Source organism: Mirounga leonina, unplaced genomic scaffold (genome assembly GCF_011800145.1).
Source record: "Mirounga leonina isolate KUSES-001 unplaced genomic scaffold, KU_Mleo_1.0 Mir_53, whole genome shotgun sequence".
In the NCBI taxonomy this organism is placed as follows: domain Eukaryota; kingdom Metazoa; phylum Chordata; class Mammalia; order Carnivora; family Phocidae; genus Mirounga; species Mirounga leonina.
Genome location: NW_023270807.1, coordinates 83,623,548 through 83,644,316, shown reverse-complemented (window position 1 = coordinate 83,644,316; position 20,769 = coordinate 83,623,548). Strand labels below are relative to the sequence as shown.

At 42.8% G+C, this 20,769-nt stretch overlaps 1 protein-coding gene across 10 annotated transcripts in view; it reads left to right on the top strand.

Moving 5' to 3' along the window:
• EPB41L2 (erythrocyte membrane protein band 4.1 like 2) overlaps positions 1-20,769 on the top strand; it is a 210,669-nt gene that overhangs the window by 188,209 nt on the left and 1,691 nt on the right. For all 10 annotated transcript variants that reach the window (XM_034990645.1, XM_034990644.1, XM_034990643.1 and 7 more), the window contains 2 exons: positions 1,354-1,434; positions 5,503-5,612. In XM_034990645.1, coding sequence (XP_034846536.1) covers positions 1,354-1,434; positions 5,503-5,607 — 186 coding nt within the window. In that variant the 3' untranslated portion in view covers positions 5,608-5,612. The remainder of the gene's footprint in view (positions 1-1,353; positions 1,435-5,502; positions 5,613-20,769) is intronic.

Genomic DNA, 20,769 nt, shown 5'->3' with positions numbered 1-20,769 from the left:
AAGCATAAGTTTGGTAAGTACAAATGAACCCTCCCAACCGAAGCAAGTGAATGAAGACCATCATTCAGAATTTTCGAAGTAATATAATTTTCCCTTCATTGATTCAAGATGCTCATATGTTGGATATGGGGCATTTTTCCAGATCATTCTCTCATCCTCTAAAGTTTTAACACCAGATGACCAATGGTTCTCAGAGTATGGTCCCCGGACTAGCAGTAGCAGTCTTTCCTGGGACTTGTTCGAAGTGTGAGTCCCATGGCCCCACTCCAGATCTACCAAAACCCTGGGAGTGGTTGTAGGAGGCCTCCAGGTGATCCTGAACGCATGCTGCTGTCATCAGATTTACTCCTATCTCTCACATTTTGTTAGTGCTTGAAGGATTTAAATGTATCCTTTATACCCTCCTCACTCTGTATTTCAGCCAGAAACTTTGTGAATTAAAAAAATGCCACGTAAATGCAAGATGGTATTGGTGCTCATTTTAAGGGCTATCCAGTTATCCAGGCTTGCGATAAACCTGGTCTCTTACAGTAAAGTGCTATCACTTGGGACGTAGTGTATAATTTATCAGAGCTGTGCTTTCTCAGGACTGTGTGTTATTTGCTCGTAGTTCAGCGTCACAGCCATATGATCCCGTCAGCCTCAGTCATGTCCCAGGCTCTGCCAGCTTGCTCCGAGCCAGTGACTCTGGGTGGTGGTTCGTGCCGGAGCTCCTGTCCCCGGTCTGCTCACGCGGTCTTTGTTAGCAGGCACAGCGACGTACAGAAGTTATCACTGACCACAAATCTTTATATCGCCCTCATGTATCTTCTGTATCTTAAGCCAGATTCTTTTATCTTCTTGCCCTAAACCAAATGAACAAAATTACCCATGGATTTGTCTGAGAATCAGGCAGTCAAAACTATGACATCAAGCAATTCCCAAACCTAAACCAGGGACCTAAATTGTTAGAATTCCTTGTAACTCTACATAAACCAGAGAATTATTTCTTCTTTCCTCTTTTAACAAATTGGCCAATTGGGAGTAAAGAAACTCCGGGAAATTGTAATGGAATGTCCCAACAGAACTATTGGGATTAAATGGTATCTATCTCATCTCAATTTCCCTTGAATCTCGATAAATTAGTTTTAAAGTTGCTTTCAGTTGAGGAAGACTTATGGGTGCTACAACTTTATCAATAGGAATCTCTGCTGAGCTTAAACACAGTGTCTGGAATGTCCGCCTTCTCCATTCAGTGTGCGTTGCCTTAATGACCAGAAGGTCTAGATGTGCTCCCTTCTATTTCCTCTCATTGAGTATACACATGCATCCGTGATTGCTGTCTCCCCCCTTTCGTTTCTTTATAACCTTTAGACTGTGAAAGGTGGAATATCTGAAACAAGAATTGAGAAACGCATCGTGATCACAGGAGATGCAGACATCGATCATGACCAGGTAAAGACCTGAAGTTCTGCTTCTGAGAGTGACCATGTCTCTAAGTTGGGCATGTGTCGTCACGTCCTATCCCCGGGTCAGACCCCTTCTCCCAGTGCCTCTTGGATGAATCCACCTCCTAAGCATGGCACAGAGACACTTCCCAACCTAGACACAGCCTGTCCTTTCAGCCTTCCTAATGCCAAACCAGCATAAAACATGGATTGCTGTTTATTTCCCACTGGCTTCACGTGCACTTTTGAATCCAAATAATCGAGAGGATTCCTGGCAACCACTGGTTATTCATGTGGGCCTGGCTTAAAGGCAAGTCATAGATTAAAAAATGAATGGCAGTTTAATGACACTAGCTTCCAAAAACTAAGAAAAGTCTCTAAGTTTGACTTATGCCTACTTTTAGGAACTTATAAAGTATTTTTTTAATAACATTAGAAAAATTGGGCTCTTTACCCTTAGGTGTTTTCCCCTAATTATTACTATTATTGAGGAGTGGGAGAAGGAAATCTGAAGTCTCTTACAAAGTAGAGAATTTACATGGATTCAGAAACACGTTTAAAAGAATTGTGCTTCCATTTTAATGTTAACTTGATCAGGCTGCGTGACTTTAACAACCAGGTGATGAGTGGAACTCATCTGGTGACTTTGAGGGTAGCTTTAGTTTAATTGTTTTTTAAGATTATTTGAGAGTGAGAGAGAGAGTGCGTGTGCTCACAAGCAGGAGGAGGGGCAGAGGAAGAGGGAGAAGCAGGGAGCGCGATGCAGGGCTCGATCCCAGGACCCTGGGATCATGACCTGAGCCGAAGGCAGATGTTTAACTGACTGAGCCACCTACTACCCCGAGGGTAGCTTTCATTTTAGGCTGTGGTCCCAAGTGATGTGAATTTTTTGTTTTGTCATTTTCTGAGTGATTTTAACTCCGCTTTAAAGGACACCAAGCTATTTTCTTTTATAACAACTTGAAGGAAAGGAAATGTTCAATTGACCATCTCAGCTGGGGAGTCAGAACAGATGAGGGTTACCCAGCTTTCAACACAACATCGAACTCAGGAAAGAGAATTTTAGAGAACAGAACTTCTCATTTAAAAAAAGCTCACTCTGTGTGACCAAAGAGAAATAGATTTTCTTCTCTGCCTAAAAAGAAAACATTTTGTAAACCCCTGTAAATGTGATTTTCCTTACGTCTTTCCTGATGTATTTTTTTCATTCCTTGAGAGCTATCAGAGGTTAAAGGGTTGCCCTGACTCTGAGATTCCTAGGAGTTGACCAGTACCTGTGTCTGTTCGCCATGGGAAAATGAATGACCCCGTGGAAACAAAGCCTCCAGCTCCCCGTAGAGAGGATTTCTTCTCTACTGGGACAGTTTCGAGCTCCTCTGACCTAAGCTGGAGCAAACTCTGTTCTTTTTTCCCCGCTGGGACTCTAGCCCAGCCAGCATTTATTGAATTCCTATGGTGTGAGAGGCGGGAGCCCACATTCTTTGGCATGATGGAAAGTGAAAATCGGGGTCTTCTCCCAGCCTCCACTGAACCTTTGCACTTTCTGGCTTTCTGATGCCATGTTTTCCTTCCAAGGATTATTCTCAGGTTTTATGTGCATTCTCTTGTCTTTGGGCCTGTTGTAACAATACTGCCTCTGAATAGCAAGTAATGAAAACACACTTTGAAATGTAAGTACCAAAATAACACATATTCCTGACTCTTACGTTAGGAAAAAACCCGTAGCTTTACCTGTGACTGCAGGGACAGGGCCTTGTTTGTGCAATGTGGTGCTTCAGCCTGTTTTAAAACCGAGGGCAAATACCCAAATGAGAGAAGAGATATTTAACGTTCTCGTAACTTCTTCATGTTTACTTATAAGATGCATCAACTTTTTTTGAGTATGTTTAATTGTGGCTTCTGGTATGCTTGCACCGGGAGCTCATGAAGCTCCCTCTGTCCTTAAGGCCTGTAATGAGACCGTGGAAGTATTTAAAATTAGAGGGAAATCCCTTCCCTGCCAACAACAGAAGCCGATCATGTAGTGACTTGAATATCATTGACCCCCTTTTCAATTCCTTGCCCTATATTAAAAGAATTTTAATAGTGGAAAGAAACCCTTCCTCTGAGCAAGATAGGAAAAAAGGAATCGTTCATTTAGAGACCCTTGCTTTGCAGGCGTTTACCCTGTGTACGTCCTGACGCTCAGCTCCACACCAGGGACGTAGGACACTGCGGTTACTCCTCAGAGTGTTTCTTTCTAGTAAAATAACTTCTCAATTTGGCAGGAGGATGTGATAGTTTTCTCACAGTCTTTACTCTTGCCATCGTAAATTAACATTTTGCAGTATTTAATTTCATGTACTGATAATACAGAATGAATGGAACTAATGGTACACGGATTTCAAATGTGTTTGAAGACGATTAAGCAGTTTTTGGTTTTCCCTACTTTTCTGCTAATTAAAACATGTTTCACATGTGTTCCCTTCCCTTGGGCATCATTTGTATTTCCCCTTTAACATTTGTACTGGTTTAATGTAGGCAGATCTTTGTAATGAACGCGAATTAAAAAGTATCTGACAAGGCGTCTGTAGCTACATTTGGCTCCTATCGGAGCTGTCCCTTTCCCAAACTGGATTCCCGAACCGAAGTGGAGTAGCCCGTTTTGACTGTTCCGATCTCTCACTTCCCTCTGAACACATGCAATTGTGGAGCCAGTCTGCTGCACTCTGGCTCCCATCCGCATCCCCGCCAAACACACCTGGAAACACTTTCCGACGTCCTCCAGGATCAGACGCCGCCCTTCTCCGTACCCCACTCTCGCCCTCCAGCCCGCCTGCTCCCACCACAGTTGTGCTGCTCGAATGCGAGAGTCCCCTGCTTGGGTTCGCTCTGGTCCTGACCCTGGTGGGTCACCAGAGTTTGTTCCCTAGTGGAAATTTAAGCACCCTCAAGTGTCTTCCGAGCTCTGTGTAAAAATTTGGGGTGTAAAACCTCTTTTTCTGTAGCTTTACCTTTGTGCGTGTGCGGACTCAGGCCCCAGGTTTTGTTCAGTAACTGTTCAGCGGTCAGAAGTGCAGTCATCCCCTCCAGCGGATGGCGGAGGCACGGGAAAACCCGTGCTGCCACTTTCAAAGGCGTGGTTTCCTCGAGAACTTTCCTTTTTGTCTTAGACGTCTCTCCTAGACTTTGCATGATGTTCCGTGGTGTTTTACTTTCTCCCCAAGACATCTTTAAACTTGTTTCCCCTCAAAAAAATAGGTTCTTTCCACTTTGTCACAGCACCTGTACGTAGAAACTTTGCCAGCCTCCTCATCGCCCGGTCTGGGAAGAGCCTGTGCGGCAGCGGAGGGGACCCCGGGTCCTGCTCCTGCCCACAGCCTAGCAGCAGCTTGGCCTTGAGCACCGCCTGTTGACCTTTGCACCCCCAGTGGTTTTGCCTGTAAAATACCAGCACTTGCTCAAGAGTCCTCTCTCTCCTTTCCCTTTGCTGATTGTATGTCACCATTGCTGCGGCTGTTTTTATTGTTCTGTGCCCTCGAAGTTTAGAGATCTTACTCCTGCAAAAGCTCAGCCAACATTTTACCTCGGTCAGTTAGTGAGAGCCCGCGGGGGTAGGGATGAGCAAGGCCTGCTCCTGCGTCTGGGCGTTTGAGGCAGTGGGTGACGGCAAGTGCCCCGTGAGTGTACAGGACAGGCGCTGGGCTGGATGCTTTACATCCTCCCTCCAGACGGTACAGCGAACCTTAAAATGATCCTCACAGCTTAGCATTAGTCTCGGGTTACAGGGGAGAAGATCAGGGTCAGAGAAGATCTGTTACCTCCAAGTTTCGCGGCAGGTACAAGGCTGGGGTTCAGAGTCTGCGCATTTCTTCTGCATGCACCATTATTTGAAAAGACTGGAAAATGGGAATTGGGGGAAATGAGAAACGTTCTCTAAAATGAACTGTGAGCCCATTTCAAATCCCTGCTTCCTCAAAGCAATAAAACCATCTTTGCTGGAGATGGAATCCCGGTTGAGCAGCATGCGTGTGTTTTGCCATCCCGAGAAGCAGCTTGTTCCCCCGCTCACGGCGCTCTCTCCTGACCCTGGCAGGCGCTGGCCCAGGCCATCCGGGAAGCCCGAGAGCAGCACCCGGACATGTCGGTCACCAGAGTGGTGGTGCACAAAGAAACGGAGTTGGAGGAAGGGGAAGACTAAGTAAGGTAAGAGTCCGTATCGTCTGGGGCCTCTGTCCTGGCAGTTCGAGCTCCTCACCCTGCCGGCGGACGTGAAATGTACTTCTCCATCACAGTGTCTGTCTCTCTTATGGTCCATTTGAGTCTTCAGACTTCATTATCCCAAGCACCTCTGCTCACATTCCCTGCATAAAATTATGAACTCTCTTGACCGATGGGCATGTGATGTTAATAACCACCATGTATGGAGAACTGCTAATAATTGACATTTCTGTGTTGTTTTACTATTAACAAGTACATCAGTGTAAGTTCTCTTTATTAACGTTTACAGTGACCCTTTGAGGAAGGTGCCATTGCCTTCATTTAGATGAGGCATTTTTGTTGTAGGGGGCACAAAGGGGAGAGGAGTTAATTCCCTTAAAATATACATGAAGAATTGTATATCAGAGAATGAACCATAAAGGAAAAGATTGCTTTGGCTATGTAAAAATTTAAAACTTAAAGGATAAAATGACAAAGTTCAATATACCTGGCAGAGAAGGAGTCAATATCGTGAATCTGTCACTAACTCTTCTGTCTCATCAAAAAATTCAAGCACTTAAGTAGAGAAATGGGCAAAGGATTAATCCAGTAAACTACAGAGAAGCTAAGTGAACAATAAATAAAAAATGTTCAGCCTCATTGTTTAAATCAATACAAGTTAAAAATTCAGTGTGTAAGTTTTCACTTATAAATCTGGCAAAGTTTATGTTTTTAGCTAGTGTTGGGTAGCTTGTGAGAGGGAAAATGATACTCCTCTGCAGCTTTATAAACTAGTAACATTTCCTGGAGGAGAGTTTGGCAAAACCCACATTAAGTGCGCCTAACATTTAAACCACTTTAAGAATTTATCTTAAATAATCAGAGATGTATACAAAGACTTACCTACAAGAGTATTTCTCACATTGTTTCAAATTTTTTGCTAGTATGTATAAAAATCTAAATGGCCCACAGTAGGGATTGGTTATGCCTTAATGCTGCTTCCCTGTGATCACTAAAATATAGCCATTAAAAGTTGTGCTGAAGAATTCTAAGTGAAATGAGAAATGTTCAGAATTATGTATGTATTTAAAAGGTAGGTTTTATTGCATAGCACATATACCAAGATTGTTTTTTTGTTTTGTTTTTGTTTTGTTCTGTTTTTTTTGTTTTTAAAATGATCTGTACACTGATTGGTTAATAGCCCACAGGCATGGCTGGTCACAGAATACACATCTTCCAGCTTGTGATAAGGCCCAGGGCTTTTCCATCACAGGAAGTGAGGACTCCCACCGTTGCACCGTCTCCCCTCTGACTTTTTAATTTATGCCCAACTGATTGATACGAAATTACATCTGACTTTCTTGTTCTTACTGATCTTGATAGATTCTGCCTACTAGTCCTTTGTTAATTTTTATGTGTTGCAAATATCTTCAGGTTTGTGGTTTGTCTTTTATTCTCGATATAGGTCAATATAGTTGTTGGTATATTGAATGTTGTTATTAATGGAAGCTAATATAGTTTAATTATCACACTTTCCTTTATGGCTTATGCTCTTCCCATAGCCCGAAATGTTAGGGATACTATCGATCCAGGTATTTGAATGTTGCTTTTCATAGATCAATTCTTTATCCGTAAGAAATTGGTTTTTCTGTGTGGTGAAAAACTTCACTGTTTTTTATTTTTGTTTCCTCGAAAAGTAGCCAGTGGTCCAGCCCCATTTGTTGAAGAACCCATCCTCTCCCCTCTGATCTGCAGGTCATATATCTAGTTTCTTGTATGTGTGGTGGGTGTTTCTGGGCACTTTGGTTTCCATTAGTCCATGTGTCTGTCCCTGATCTAATGCCAGACTGTCTAAATTACTATAGCTTTAAAATGAGTCTTGGTATCTGGTAGGATGTGTCTCCCCAACTGTGTTTTTTTCTTCAGGAGTATCTTGTCTATTCTGGGCTCTTTCTGTTCCATATAAATTTCAGAATCAGATTGTTGGGTTCTAAGATAAACCTGTGGTATTTTAATTGGAACTGCATCTAGTTTGTAGCTTGAATGGTAAGAATTACATCTTTATGATACTAAGTATTCTTTCCCACAAACATAAAATATCTCTCTCCATTTATATAGGTGTTTTTTAATGTCTTCCAATAAAGTTGTGTAATTTTTTACCCAGAAGCGGTCTTATAAATCTTTTCTAGCTGTTGCTGGTATAGGAAGATACAACTGGCTTTTCAATACTCGCCTTGTGTCTAGCAACCTTACTTTTTATATGTTAGATGCTGTTTTCAACACAGGGTGTACAAAAGGCCTACAAGCAGAAATCATCTAAAACTTGAGCATAAGCAAAATATCCATTTAACCGAATAAATGTGCTGTGTTATGTGCAAGGCTGAGCACTTTCTTGGCTAGCCATCAGAATAACAAGGGCTGTATTTTAATCTTGCTAGATCTCAAACTGTGTGACATTGGGCAAGTCAGCAGGACTGGTACAATCTACCTTTCCTAATTCGTAGGCTTTATTATAAGAATATAATAAGGTAATGAATGAGAAAATTTAGTGTTAACACAAATATAAAAATATTGGGTATTTCTCCTGAATTATGTTACTTAATCAGGAACATAAGACAAAAATTAGTGACCAATGTGAGCATTACCAATACCCCACTTTCATTTGTGGCATTTTAATAAGTTTTAAAGTGAATGAGTTATATCTGTTATTCCTAGCACCCTATACTCATCTTTGCAGTGGGTATGCATGTACACACACACACAGAGCCTTTGAAGTTTGCCTGTCTCAAAGGACACCTTTTATAGGCAGCCTTGTTAAACAGATTTAGGCAGTTAAAATGTAAATTCACATGTAAGGTGAGCAAACTAGATAAATTTGGGAAGATTCATTCATCCATTCAAAAAAATATGAGAACCAAAGTGTGCTAGGGTAGAGCTAGGCACTGAGGATTCAAATGGTCAAACTGGTAAACCGAACAAACAGAGTCCCCTTCCTCGGGAAAGGATCTGCGCTGGGAGGGGAGGTGTAAATATTAAGAAACAAAATGTAATTGCAAATGTGATAAATGCTCTGAAGGAAATAATGGGATAGGAGAGAACCAATAGACTTAACGCTGCTGTAAATTTAAGCTTTCCCTTGAGAAACCAAGTTTGAGTTGAGATCTGAAGGACGAATAGGAGTTACCCCAGCGTCTCGAGTCATTGTAGCACCCCCACCTCCTGCTGGCTCAACTTGTTCTTGAAGACTTTCCCTCGCTGGTGCCTGTCAGGGCTGGGAGGACGAGTGCGCGTGTACCCCTTCAGCTACCCACTGGCTGCCCCGCCAGGATCCCACAGAGGCAGCAGGTGGGCCAAGGCAAAGAGCAGGCCAGTCGCTGAACGCCAGAAAAAGAAGAATAAATAACTCTTGGTGATGTATCTGCCCCGTCTCCCTTTCTCGGACATGAGAAGCTCTCGTCCTGATCTGACCTGACCTCCTCCTTTGGAGGAGCTCTGAGCTTCTGATGGAGCATTGAGAGTAGGGGCGAGGGGAGCACATGGGAAGATGGTGCCAGAAGAGCGTGTGGGGGGCCGAGCCTCCTGAGGCCGCTGCACTCCGCTGGGTGCTGGCCACTGCGAGGCCGAGAGGAGCCACACACAGACTCCGTGAAGAAGGAAACATACGCTTCAGAGGAGTCCTTGACTAAATCTTTGTAACTGAAGGACTCCTCCCTCCCCGGTTCATCCTAAATGCATGTTTATGAGCCCATATTAGCAGCCTTGTCGCCGCTGGAATGGTGTCCCCCTAACAGTCCCCGCGAGGAAGAAGAGTCCTGACTGCTGGTTTGGTCTGTGCGGCCTCAGAAAGGAGGACGAGCCCCAGGACGGGGAGCTCGCAACTTTGCTTCAGTTGGCACCGTCCCCTCTGAAGCCAGACTTCAGACGAGTCCCTGTGACTCCTGGAGTCGTCACTGATGTGTAGGATAAAAAGCAAACGACGCCTCCTTTTCAGCCGAAAGCAGTGAGCAGCCAAAGGAGGGAATGATGGAGGAAGCAGCCTCTCTCATCCGCCCACTCATTTTACTCTTGTTGTTGTTGCTCATTACACCAATATATGCAGAATGCCCATTGTGTGTCCCCTGTGTACCCTGAAGGTTCAGCTCAAACAAGGTCTGCACTCACAATAAATCATGGCAGCAGAATAGAGTCTCTGGTTTGAGGATGTGTTCTGGACTGCGTTTGGTGGGAGCCAAAGGGCAAGATCTCTACATTAGGATGGGTGTCAGATGGCTTCGCACTTGAGCTCCCAGGGGAGTAGGAATAGCTCAGGGAAGAAAGGCACGGAAGGGGGCATTCCAGGCAAGAGCTGGTACGGTGAACCTCACACTCCGAGAATGGTGCAAAATCAGACGTGGCCGGGCTGCAGGACACGTGCAGGAGGAGAGCGATGGGAGGTGAGGGGGCCAGAGAGACAGAGGCCTGACCATAGTCTCAACAAGCCAAGCTAAAACGGTTAAGCTCTCTTTGGAAAAGTGAAGGGGAGGGTATGCCTCATGTATTTGAGAGATGATAAGGGGGTAGAGGTTTGTGACTCAGTGTCTGTTTGCTTCGCGATATGGAAGTTAGTGACTTGGGAAGATGGCAGAGCAGGGGAGAATCCCAGGCTTCTGGCATGACAAACGAGTTGATGGTGGTACCTGTAATTTCAGTCCTGGGATACACAGGTGTTATTTTTCCACAAGCCACGCGCAATATGGCCAGTCTTCCCAGCTCAGCTGTCTTGAAGCAGAGGTGTGTTTTTTGTTCTTCGTACCACAGGAGAGTGGACCTGCCATAGACAGTATGGAGGAAGCTTGGAAGTGAATCTGTAAGGCCCTGTCTTACACACACGCACACAGCATGGTTATTTGGAAATTTACCATAGTCTGAGTGTTAAGAGGAAATGCAGCATCGCAGATCTGCTGGGTTCAAATCTATTTCATAGGTATGTGACTTGTGCAAGTTCTTCCACGTTTCTGTTCCTCAGTTCTGCCATCTGTGACCTGAGACCTGAGGATGATAATAGAATTTATAGGAGTTTATTTCCAAGGCACGTTGTAAGAGCTTTTTATAGCGTAACAAGTCAGCTGTAGGAACCCTTTTTGCTCCTAAGAATAAAAGAAACATTGGAATATCCTTCCCCGGAGATTCTGAGTTTGAGATGGACGTGAAATGTCTACAGGGAGAGGTCCAGGAGGTATCCAAGAGCTTTGAGAGAAATCACAACAGGCTGAGGGGCCAAAGGTAGAGGTTTGAAGGTCACCTGAATGTGTCTTCTAGTGAGGAAGCCTTTGGTTTGAGTGATGTTACCCTGGGCCAGGTCAGAGGAGATGCAGGAGGCGGAATGGGGAAGTAGGAAGAAAACGGGGAGGAAAGGATGCCACAGAAGTTGAAAAAGACGAGAACTCCAAGAAGGAGAGAGTAAGTATTGAATAGTAAATCAAGTGAACATGTCCTCTGGAATTGTTGGTATAGAATCAGCCTGGGACTTGGTCAGAGCTGCGTCAGCCAGGTGGTGGGATGGAGCCCTGTCACAGGTTGAGGAAATGGGGATTTTACATGGAGAGTGCTTTCAAGAAGCTTTCTTTGTTATTGTGCATCCATGAACACCAATTTCTAAATAAGATAATATTGTCTTCAAGCTAACATTTCCGAGTCAGGGTGATATTCAGAGTTTCGAGGTGAACTTGAGAGCCAAACAGGAAATTAACATTTGCTATCTAACTGACTCGAAGGAGAAAAGAGCCACGTTGGCTGAACTGAGTTCTCGCTCATCACGAGCTGCTCGTTTACGTGTGGGCCCTGATGAGCATCACTTTGTCTTTGAAGGAGAAGCCCAAGCCTATTGACTTCCAGATGACCATTTCCAGTTCAGGAGCCAGGAGTTTTTCAGGCATATCACATGTGTTGCATTTTAATTTTATTCGATTTGCCTAGTTCTATGACTCTCATACCTAAAATTAGCATTAGTTTTCAATGTAGATTAATCAATGCTAAAATGCAGATTTATACACAGACATGAAAAGCCATTTCGGATTCAGTGGCTTTCAGACACAGCCAGTTTTCACTTTGGAATGCTGTGGAATGTTCTGCTTCACGTTCATAACCTGGCAGGTGCTATCGGTGAGACAGTTACAATGTATTTGAACTACCCAACAAAAGAGGCGCTGGATGCCACTGCTGTCGTGCATTCGTTAGCACGAGGGTCACTAATTCCCCAGGGTCTGCTCTCGGACAAAATTATTATTGACTGTTGTTGTTGCAAATGGAACTATTGTTACTGGGTGTTTTTTTTTTTTTCTGGTAATAACAGAGGCGATTATAGTTTTTAAAAAGGGAGAGAGAGCAGAAAATGTAAATGATCCATAATTCCTCTGCTCCTAGAGATAGATACTCCCTTTTCACAGTGTATATGTGTGTGAACACACACACACTCCCACACTCCCGCCTCTGTAGATGTGGGCTGGTACTGTTGATTCTGTTCTATAGCCTGTTTTCTTCTCCCCCTAACAGTATGTTGGAGGTAATCTTCCTTGGCAGTATCTCCTCATTTTTCGTCAGCCATCGAACAGACACGTGAGGATTTACGTGACACGTGTTAACGGGCATTTAGGTTATTCCTCAGTTCTCACAATTCAACACGCAGCTGCAAAGATCATACTCATGTGTACATTGGGGGGGGGGCACGAATTTCATCGTTTTCTAGGGCCAGTATTTCCTCCTGAAAGGTTCAAACAAGTTAGACTCCTACTTGCAGTTTATGAGCATCCCTGTTGCCCCACACCTTTGCTGACACTAAAGATTGTAAAACATTTAAAAAATCTTTGCCCGTCTGGTGAGGAAAGAGCATTTGTTCCTGGCCTCTGAGGGGGTGGGCGTGGTGGTCGTGACTTTATTATACCCTAGATGAGGGCATATTGAGGAGTATGAAAATCGAAAGAATATTTCATTATAAACAGTTTAAAATTAGAGTCTCTTCTTCCCCCCAACCCTTTTTAACAAGGAAGTAGAATCCTAGAGAATAAAGTAATTTGCATCAGTCACTTACACTCAGGCCTCATAAATGCCATCCATGTGCACACCTAAGGATAGTTTCTTCTGTCTGAAGAACCTCAAATGTTGGTCATCCCAGATACCATTTTCTAAACATGTAAATTTGTGGGTGGCATTAGGAGGGAATTTTGCTATGGTAACCAAGCAGTGTGTGTGCTTAAGATATTCCTGACCCCAGGAGGATTACATTTGAGGGCATGTTGGCCCTATGTTTGTCTCACTCTCATGCATCAAAATAATTCCGTTAGCCTTGGAGCAAGTATGTGTCTAGACTTGTCCAGTATAATACCAGTCCTCACCTGTGGCTATTTGAAAAATGGCTCTTTCCAAATTGGGACGTGCTATAAGTGGAAAGTAACATACTGGATTTGAAGACGTTAGAATAAAAGTATAGACTAATAATAAGCTAGAGAGTTGGGTCTAGAGATGAATTCTTTTGATTCCCACTAAGTTTCCTGTTGAAGGAAAACACAAGACAGATATTTAGTGAGTTCATATATGGTTCCAAGGTTTTTTTTCCCTAAAAGATAACAGTTTTGATGCTGTTTTTCTAAGCATAACTTTTATTTGATGCTACAGAGAAATGTTTTCCTCATCTCGCTCTCTTATGAACCTAAGATTGAAATAGGCTTATTAGCCAGAATACAGTATACTGAGTGTAACCTTATTCTAGTCCATTTGTTACTGAAAAGAAGCTTTAAGATTTTGTAAAATGCTTTCATATCAAGTTCCCACAAGATTTAAACCTAGCAGAATGAACCAGAAGACCTCATGCTAGCTTTAGGGCCAAATATTAAAACTACACATAGAAATCTTTGTCAGAGCTTTCAGAGATTTGGGAAAGCCATTTTTAAAAAGAAGGCAGAGTCCTCCCAGGATATTATAGATGTAGTTATTTAACAAAAGAAGAGAAAAATGAAACCACAAAATTTCCGCTTAAATCAGCAGGTGAACGTAATGGAAAAGACAGGCAGTAGTGCTTTCTTCCTAGAAATGAAGTCCAATTTTGTTTTTTCCCCTCCCAAGCGCCTGTTCTTAGTTCTTGCCTTTGCACCCCAGTCCCTATTACATTCATTCATAGATCCATCAATGTATACTCTTGTGAAAATACCACGCTTGAAGCACTTTGATGGTTGTAAGAAAGAGGTAAACCCGTAAGAACATGAATGTAAATAACATATAGGGTGAAAAGTAGTGTTTTAGGAGAACCCTTGATAAAGGGCTATGGAAGTTGACAGAAGAAACAGTTTCTGATTGGCAGGTCTGAGACCTCCCCAGAAAGGTGGGGGGGGCAGGATTTGCACATACAGAGGTGAGCAGAGAGGAAAGAGCATGTGGAGAAGCAACGGGATGGGTATCAGGAAGAGCAGCTCCTACATGTAGCTGTGTGTTGGGTTCCCAGCAGAGCTGGAAGGAGTTGTCAAAGGCATATTGATGAGGGTATGACATTCCATGTCAGTACCTTAGTTTAGACTTTGCTCTGTAGGTCATCTATATAGGGTATTTGAGCAGGGGAAGGGCCTTTTCAGCACTGGCCTTCAGGAAGATTAATTCATCGGTAGACGGTAGGATTGATTGAAAGCGTGCTAGATTAGATGAAGTACCTGTAAGGAAACCATTATTCTGGTTCAGGCAATTTTTAATGGGGAAACCAACACCTGTATCTTTAAGAGTAGAACTGAGCTTAATTTGGAAGCAAACTGAGCAAAATTTGAAATATGGTAAGTGAAAATCTATAAAAATATTATCTAACACTCACTGAATGCCTACTCTGTGCCCAGTTTTGAGAACTTTGCCATTTGTAATTTCAGTTAGTTCTTACCATCATCCAAGGTGTAGATGAGGACACGGGGGCCTAGAGGGGGCAAGTCTCTCACCCAAGTCACACAGTGGGTGAGTGGCGGAGCTGGATTGACCCATAGTCAGCCTGCATGCACACTACACACTGCTTTGCAGAAGGCTTCATGACGGGAATCTTTGAAATAACAAGCTCCCACCAATGTAGTTGAAACACAACGCGTTTTAGAAAAATTAATTTTGTACAAAATGTCTTTGAAGTTGCTATGATATAAAGCTAAGTGAACAAGTAAAACCATAATACAAAATAATCATATTTTAAAATGAGGTAAAATTGATGTTTTTGTTTGACAGGATATTCTGCAATTGCTATGTGGTAGTAATTCTTTAAGTAAAGGGACTTAAATGTGCCAAGTATAAAGATTCTAATAGAAAAATTACTGTTAGCTTTAAAGAAAACCCAGTTAATTGGCCCGATGGTGACACTGACGGCTCACCCTCTCCTCGAAGGTAAAGGGAGTGTGATTGGCTTAAAAGCTAGAAGAGAGCTTTTACCATTACAGGGGGAGGGAAGGAAGATGTTCTTCCTCACACCTCCTCTGGAAGGGAAAGAACTACAGTTGTGTGAAAGGTAGACAGTTTTGTTTTGTTTTTAACACGTGGAAATTTGGGGAAAACATCTCAAATTGACTCTTGAAAGCAAAAATACTTAACTAAATTGATGTGATTCTAGCAAACTCTGAACTGAACTTCTGTCTTTGAAGTGAAGTTGTGTATGTTATCGAGCACAATATAGTTGGTGCTCAGAGGAGACCGAGATGGGGGAGGGGACGGGGGAACCTAGTCTAAGACCTAAATGTGAGATGGGAGTCTCTAGGGGCTCACGTGAAAGCCTCTTGAGACCAGAGGGGCACCGTAACATCATTAATATGTTCAGACAAACCAGGCGAAGCAAAGTTATTTCCCTGAACTATTTGTTGAACGGGTGCTGTCTTTCATTTGGCCAAAAAGGAAGAAAACACTAGATTTAATGTTGCCCTCTGAGTTCAGCAGACATACAAATCTTTGTGAGAGAAGGAAAGGAGGGTGATAGGTTAGGGATAGCTGATTTTCCACAAGCAGTTCCCAAGCTTCCTGATCTCAGGAACACTTTACACTCTAAAATTTACTGAAGGGCCCAAAGAGCTTTCGTTGCTGTGAATTATACATATCAAAAGTTACCACAGTATAAATCAAAATTACCATATTATAAATGAAACAGAACAAATTAAAAATATTTATTAAAATAGTTCAAAATAATGAGTGAAAGAAATCTGTCAGAAAAGGCTACATGTACTGTGTGGTTACAATGATATGAAATCCTGGAAAAGGCAAAGTGATTGGGACACATTACTGGTTGCCACTGAGCTCCTAGGAAGAGTCTTTAAATATTGGGAAGCTATTGGGGCACCTGGGTTGCTCAGTTAAGCGTCCGACTCTTGATTTTGGCTCAGGTCATGATCTTGGGGTCATGGGATCGAGACGTCCATTGGGCTCTGCACTCAGCGTGGAGTCTGCTTGAGGATTCTCTGTCCTCTCTCCCTCTGCCCCTCCCCCGGCTTGCTCTTGCATGCACACCCGTGAGCATTCTCTCTCTCAAAATCATAAAATAATAATAATAATAATAATAATAATAATAATAATGGGAAGCTATCAAGCTCATGGTGGCCAGAATACAGTCTTCCAAAATTCCAGTTTTCACCTGAAAGCTTGAATTTTATCACTGGCCACAAGTCAGTTGTTTTCCTTGAAATGACAGGCTCACCTCATTTTCAAGAAAATGCTTTCCAGGGGCGCCTGGGTGGCTCAGTCGGTTAAGCGACTGCCTTCGGCTCAGGTCATGATCTCAGGGTCCTGGGATCAAGCCCCGCATCGGGCTCCCTGCTCCGCGGGAAGCCTGCTTCTCCCTCTCCCACTCCCCCTGCTTGTGTTCCCTCTCTCGCTGTGTCTCTCTCTGTCACATAAATAAATAAAATCCTTAAAAAAAAAAAAAAGAAAAAAAGAAAATGCCTGCCAGATAGAATAACAGTTTGTCCGTCAATAATTCTCAAATAAAAAAGGTGTTTGTGAAAAGGCAGCTTCTTCAATTCACAATTCAAGCATTCTTTTTTTTCTCTAGACATCCATTGTACTTCTGTATGCAGCAGGAGTGATCTGTGCCCATTTCCCATTTCATTACACAGAATGTTAAAAAGACACGAACTCGGCGGTTGAGATGTAAGACCGTAATTTTCTGTGTTTCATCCAGGACATCCTTAAGTGAGGCTGGCTTGCCTTCTTTGTTTCTTACTTTACTGAGAGCGTGCGGTGGTTATGAGTCCAGCGACTTCTGGTACAGTTTGGTGCCACTGCCTTGACACGTGGCAAGATGCCATCGGGTGTACTCCCTCCCCCTTGTTGCACTGTCGGTGAAAATGTCCACCCCCTGAAAAGGACAGTTAACGTCTTCGTGTGATGATGAAATAGCTTTTTTTTTTTTTTTTTAATAGCTTTGACTTCGCAACCCCCTGAAAAGAGTCTGAGTGACCCTCAGGGTCGGCAGAACTCACTGAGAACTGGTGGATCTATAGTGATGCTATAAACACTTAAGAATGGACCTTCCTGGGTTAACCAAATCGAAATTATTTTCAAAGATTTTATTTATTTGAGAGAGAGCATGCGTGCCTGCATGAGCTGGGGGAGGGGCAGAGAGAGAAGCAGGCTCCCCGCTGAGCATGGAAGCCAGATGTAGGGCTCGATCCCAGGACCCCAGGATCATGACCTGACCAGAAGGCAGACACTTAACCGACTGAGCCACCCAGGCCCCCCAAATAGAGATTTATCCTACTTGCATTTTTGGCTCTAGGACTCCTATCTTACAGTGGAAATTATTTAAAAAATGAAAATCAAATATGCAAATTGGAGGCCCAAGGAAGAAAGTCTAGCAGTAGGAGTAACTGACGTCCATAACCATAAACTATTATATTTAAAACTGAACACTTGAGTGCATGGATCTCATTTTTATTTAGGAAATAGTTGGATTGTCTCTCACATGAATATTTTATTCATATTTTCAAGATCTCTGGCTATACTGCCCTACAGTAATTGAATCTTACTTAATCCAAGGACAAATGTTATGGTATCTTGCATTAGTTTAATTATTTTTTTGATAAAAAGCACATTTTTGCATTTTTATTGAGACCCCTCTGGATAAGCGCTTTCCCACTTACAGGCAGTATTTCTAGTGGTTTCGGTCAAATGCTTTTTTATGAGTGCCCATTTGCAGTTTACTGAATCAGTTTCTGGAGAAGAGCACGCTCAAGTTTGAGCCCCACACTACAAGCCCCTGTCTCTGGAAACTCTAAAGCTGTGTTTTTCAAAGTCATAGAAGCTCTGTCCTCGAATGTGACTGGTTGCCCACTGCTCCTAAGATAAATGTGAGTGTTCTGGAACCCTCTGTGAGGACTTAGGGCAAGGTAGGCAGCGGCGCAGGTCCTTGAGGAATTTAGATCTAGAGTTAGAGCTGGGATTGGATGAGGCCGCCACACGGACCTATTCCCACATTGGCCAAAAGGGGGGGACAGAGGCCAAGGAATGGAGCTATAGGAGTTAACAAATGTTCACTGACATTGTATAGTCTAGGGGAGGGAAACTGAAGTGGTTTGGGCTTCTGTTATTGTTTACTTGACCAAAATTCTGATATCTAACGTATAATCCATATACTTCATAGCTGTGATCTTATCCAAACTCAAGGTGAACATTATGTGAACATTATGATGTCGCCCAAAGGAAAAAGCCAGTAGTAAATAATAATGCCTGCCCGTTTGTATTGACAAAATAAGATGTCCAGACTATAGCGAATATGAGGTAGAATTCAGGCTTTAAAAAAAAAACAAAAACGAGTTCTTGCATGAAGGTCTTGCATGAAGAACCAGTGCACAGTCTTCAGTTTGATTGGAATGGGTGATAAATCATTTAGACCCAAAATGTAATCTGTTTAAAAAAAAAAAAAAGCCAAATATGAAGGTTTTGGGTTCTCGTTTTCCTCACAGATAAATGCCAGAACAGGAAAAATATAAATGTCTGATGCTTGTGTACCAATGGAATTGGTGGTTCCGTTCTTATCTTTTCTCCTTCCCAGCTCAAAACCTTAGATGTTTACTACTTGCAGGAATATATTTCTGTATGTGTTTTAGTACAGAAAGCAGTCAGAAGAGAGGTGGATGTGTCAATTATAAACTTCCTACAATAAATTATTCCCTGTTCACCCAGAACATGAGGAATTGGGATGTTCTGAAATACTGAATATCTAATTAGCTCAGAGTTACACTTGATTTACTGCTTCTTAAAGAACGAGGAAAAAAATGCACTTGAATGAGATGGAAAAAAATGTACTTAACATTAAAATTACAATAAATGTAATTTTCTTTCTCTCTGAAAACTGTTTGGAATTCTAAGAGTGTGTTAAGATTGTCATTTGTAATACTTACTACCAGAAAAGGAAATTGGTTTCTTTCTTTCTCGTGGTTTGATTGAGAATAAATGAAAGTAAATGACATTTGAGTTTACATGGGTAACTGTCTTTTTCTCCACATATATTTCAATAAATGTTGAAGCTCTTTGAAATCAAGATCTCTCATTCATTTCCTACACACTCCTAATTCCTGTTTACTTGTCTGCTAATGACTTGGAAACAAGTTTAATTTTAGCTTTCCTTTCTAAATTGAAATTTTATTTTTGGTGAAAGCAGATTCAGTGAAATAACATGACATGGAGTCTAGAGGAGATGGAGGATAGGATCCTAAACCTCATTCTTTCTCTGGGTTTCCAGGCACTGGTAACATGAGAGGTTCCTTTTCTATAACAGAAGCTGGGCATAAGTGATAGCTCCGTTCAACAAATGAGGCATATTCCCTGAGCAAAGAGAACAGAGCAACCAGCTCCCAAAGAGCAAGAATAGATCCCGTGACTGAGGTCACAGCTAACTCCCAAATCCAATTTGATTGGTAGTTTGATCCATTCCTGATCACCATCCCCCCAAGTTTCTGTTCATAATTACTAGCCTAAAAAAAAGAGGACTTAGTGTTTTCTCCATTGATTCCCCCCTCCCACTTCTAGAATCAAGCAGAAGTCTTAATGAGTAATGAAATAGCCTAAAGCAGACAACAGGGGGGAGACAATGAATTTGATTAGTCAATCTGTCCTGTATAATGAAGAGGCTAAAATAATACCTGTGATAAATCTCAATGGTGGAGAGCTTTTCTATGAAAACAAGACTTAATTTTATCTAACCAAAAGAATGTTTATTCTGATTGACTTTGGGGCCAGTGTCTCTTAGAAAGGACCTTAATTACCACTCTCCACTGTCTTCTGTAATCACCTACCATTTGCCAAAACTTCAACTAAAAAGTGAAAAATTACCTTCTCAAAACCCTTTTCTCTGTTGGGAATAATGCACCATCCTTATTTTTTTCTCTGCCTCCCTGTCCACTCCCATTTTAGTCCTCTCTCCTCCCTCTCTCCCTCCCTCCCTCCCTCCGATTGTGGGCTTCCCCGGGGCTCACATCTCTCATTTTTCTTTATACCTACAAAGACTAGTTCACCTGTGAGTTTCACTTGCCCCCTGCGACAGCCTGCAAATCCACGTCCCTGGTCCTAAGACCTCACCTGGGCTTTACGCCTGTCCTGAGGTCCCAGACTCCAAACCTGGTCGAGCTCCCTGGTACTTTCTTGCTCGTCCCCGCCCTCTGATTGCGCTCCTACCGGGTGCCTCTCCGTCCACCCTTCCACCTGGTTTCACTCAAGTCTGAGTCCTCATCACCTAGCCGTCCTACCTGGCCTTCCTGTCTCTCTCCTCCCCACCCTTGGCCTCTTCATCAGACTCAAGCTGCAGTGATGTTTTCAGAACATAAACCAGGCAATGTCAAGCCTTCCTCAAAACCAGCCTCCCCCTCTCCTGGGCTTGTCATGCGCTATGTGGACTCGCCCCCTGGGCTCTCTGACCTGTCTTCTGCCCCTTGCACTCTACCTCTGGATCATAGCAGTAAACTGGCAGCTGGTCTTTTGTCTGAATGCTCTTTCTGACTTCAGTCCTTTTTTTGTCTGTTTGATCAAGTTTGTACTCCTCAGTTTGGTATTAAAGAGTACCCGACCTTCCATTCCTCACCCTGTTATTCTCTCCAGTAATGTCCATTTCCTCACTATCCTGTTCCTCACTCGTTCTTGCTGCCTGCCCCCTATACTCTGCATACGCCCACTAACACCATGTGCTGTCTCA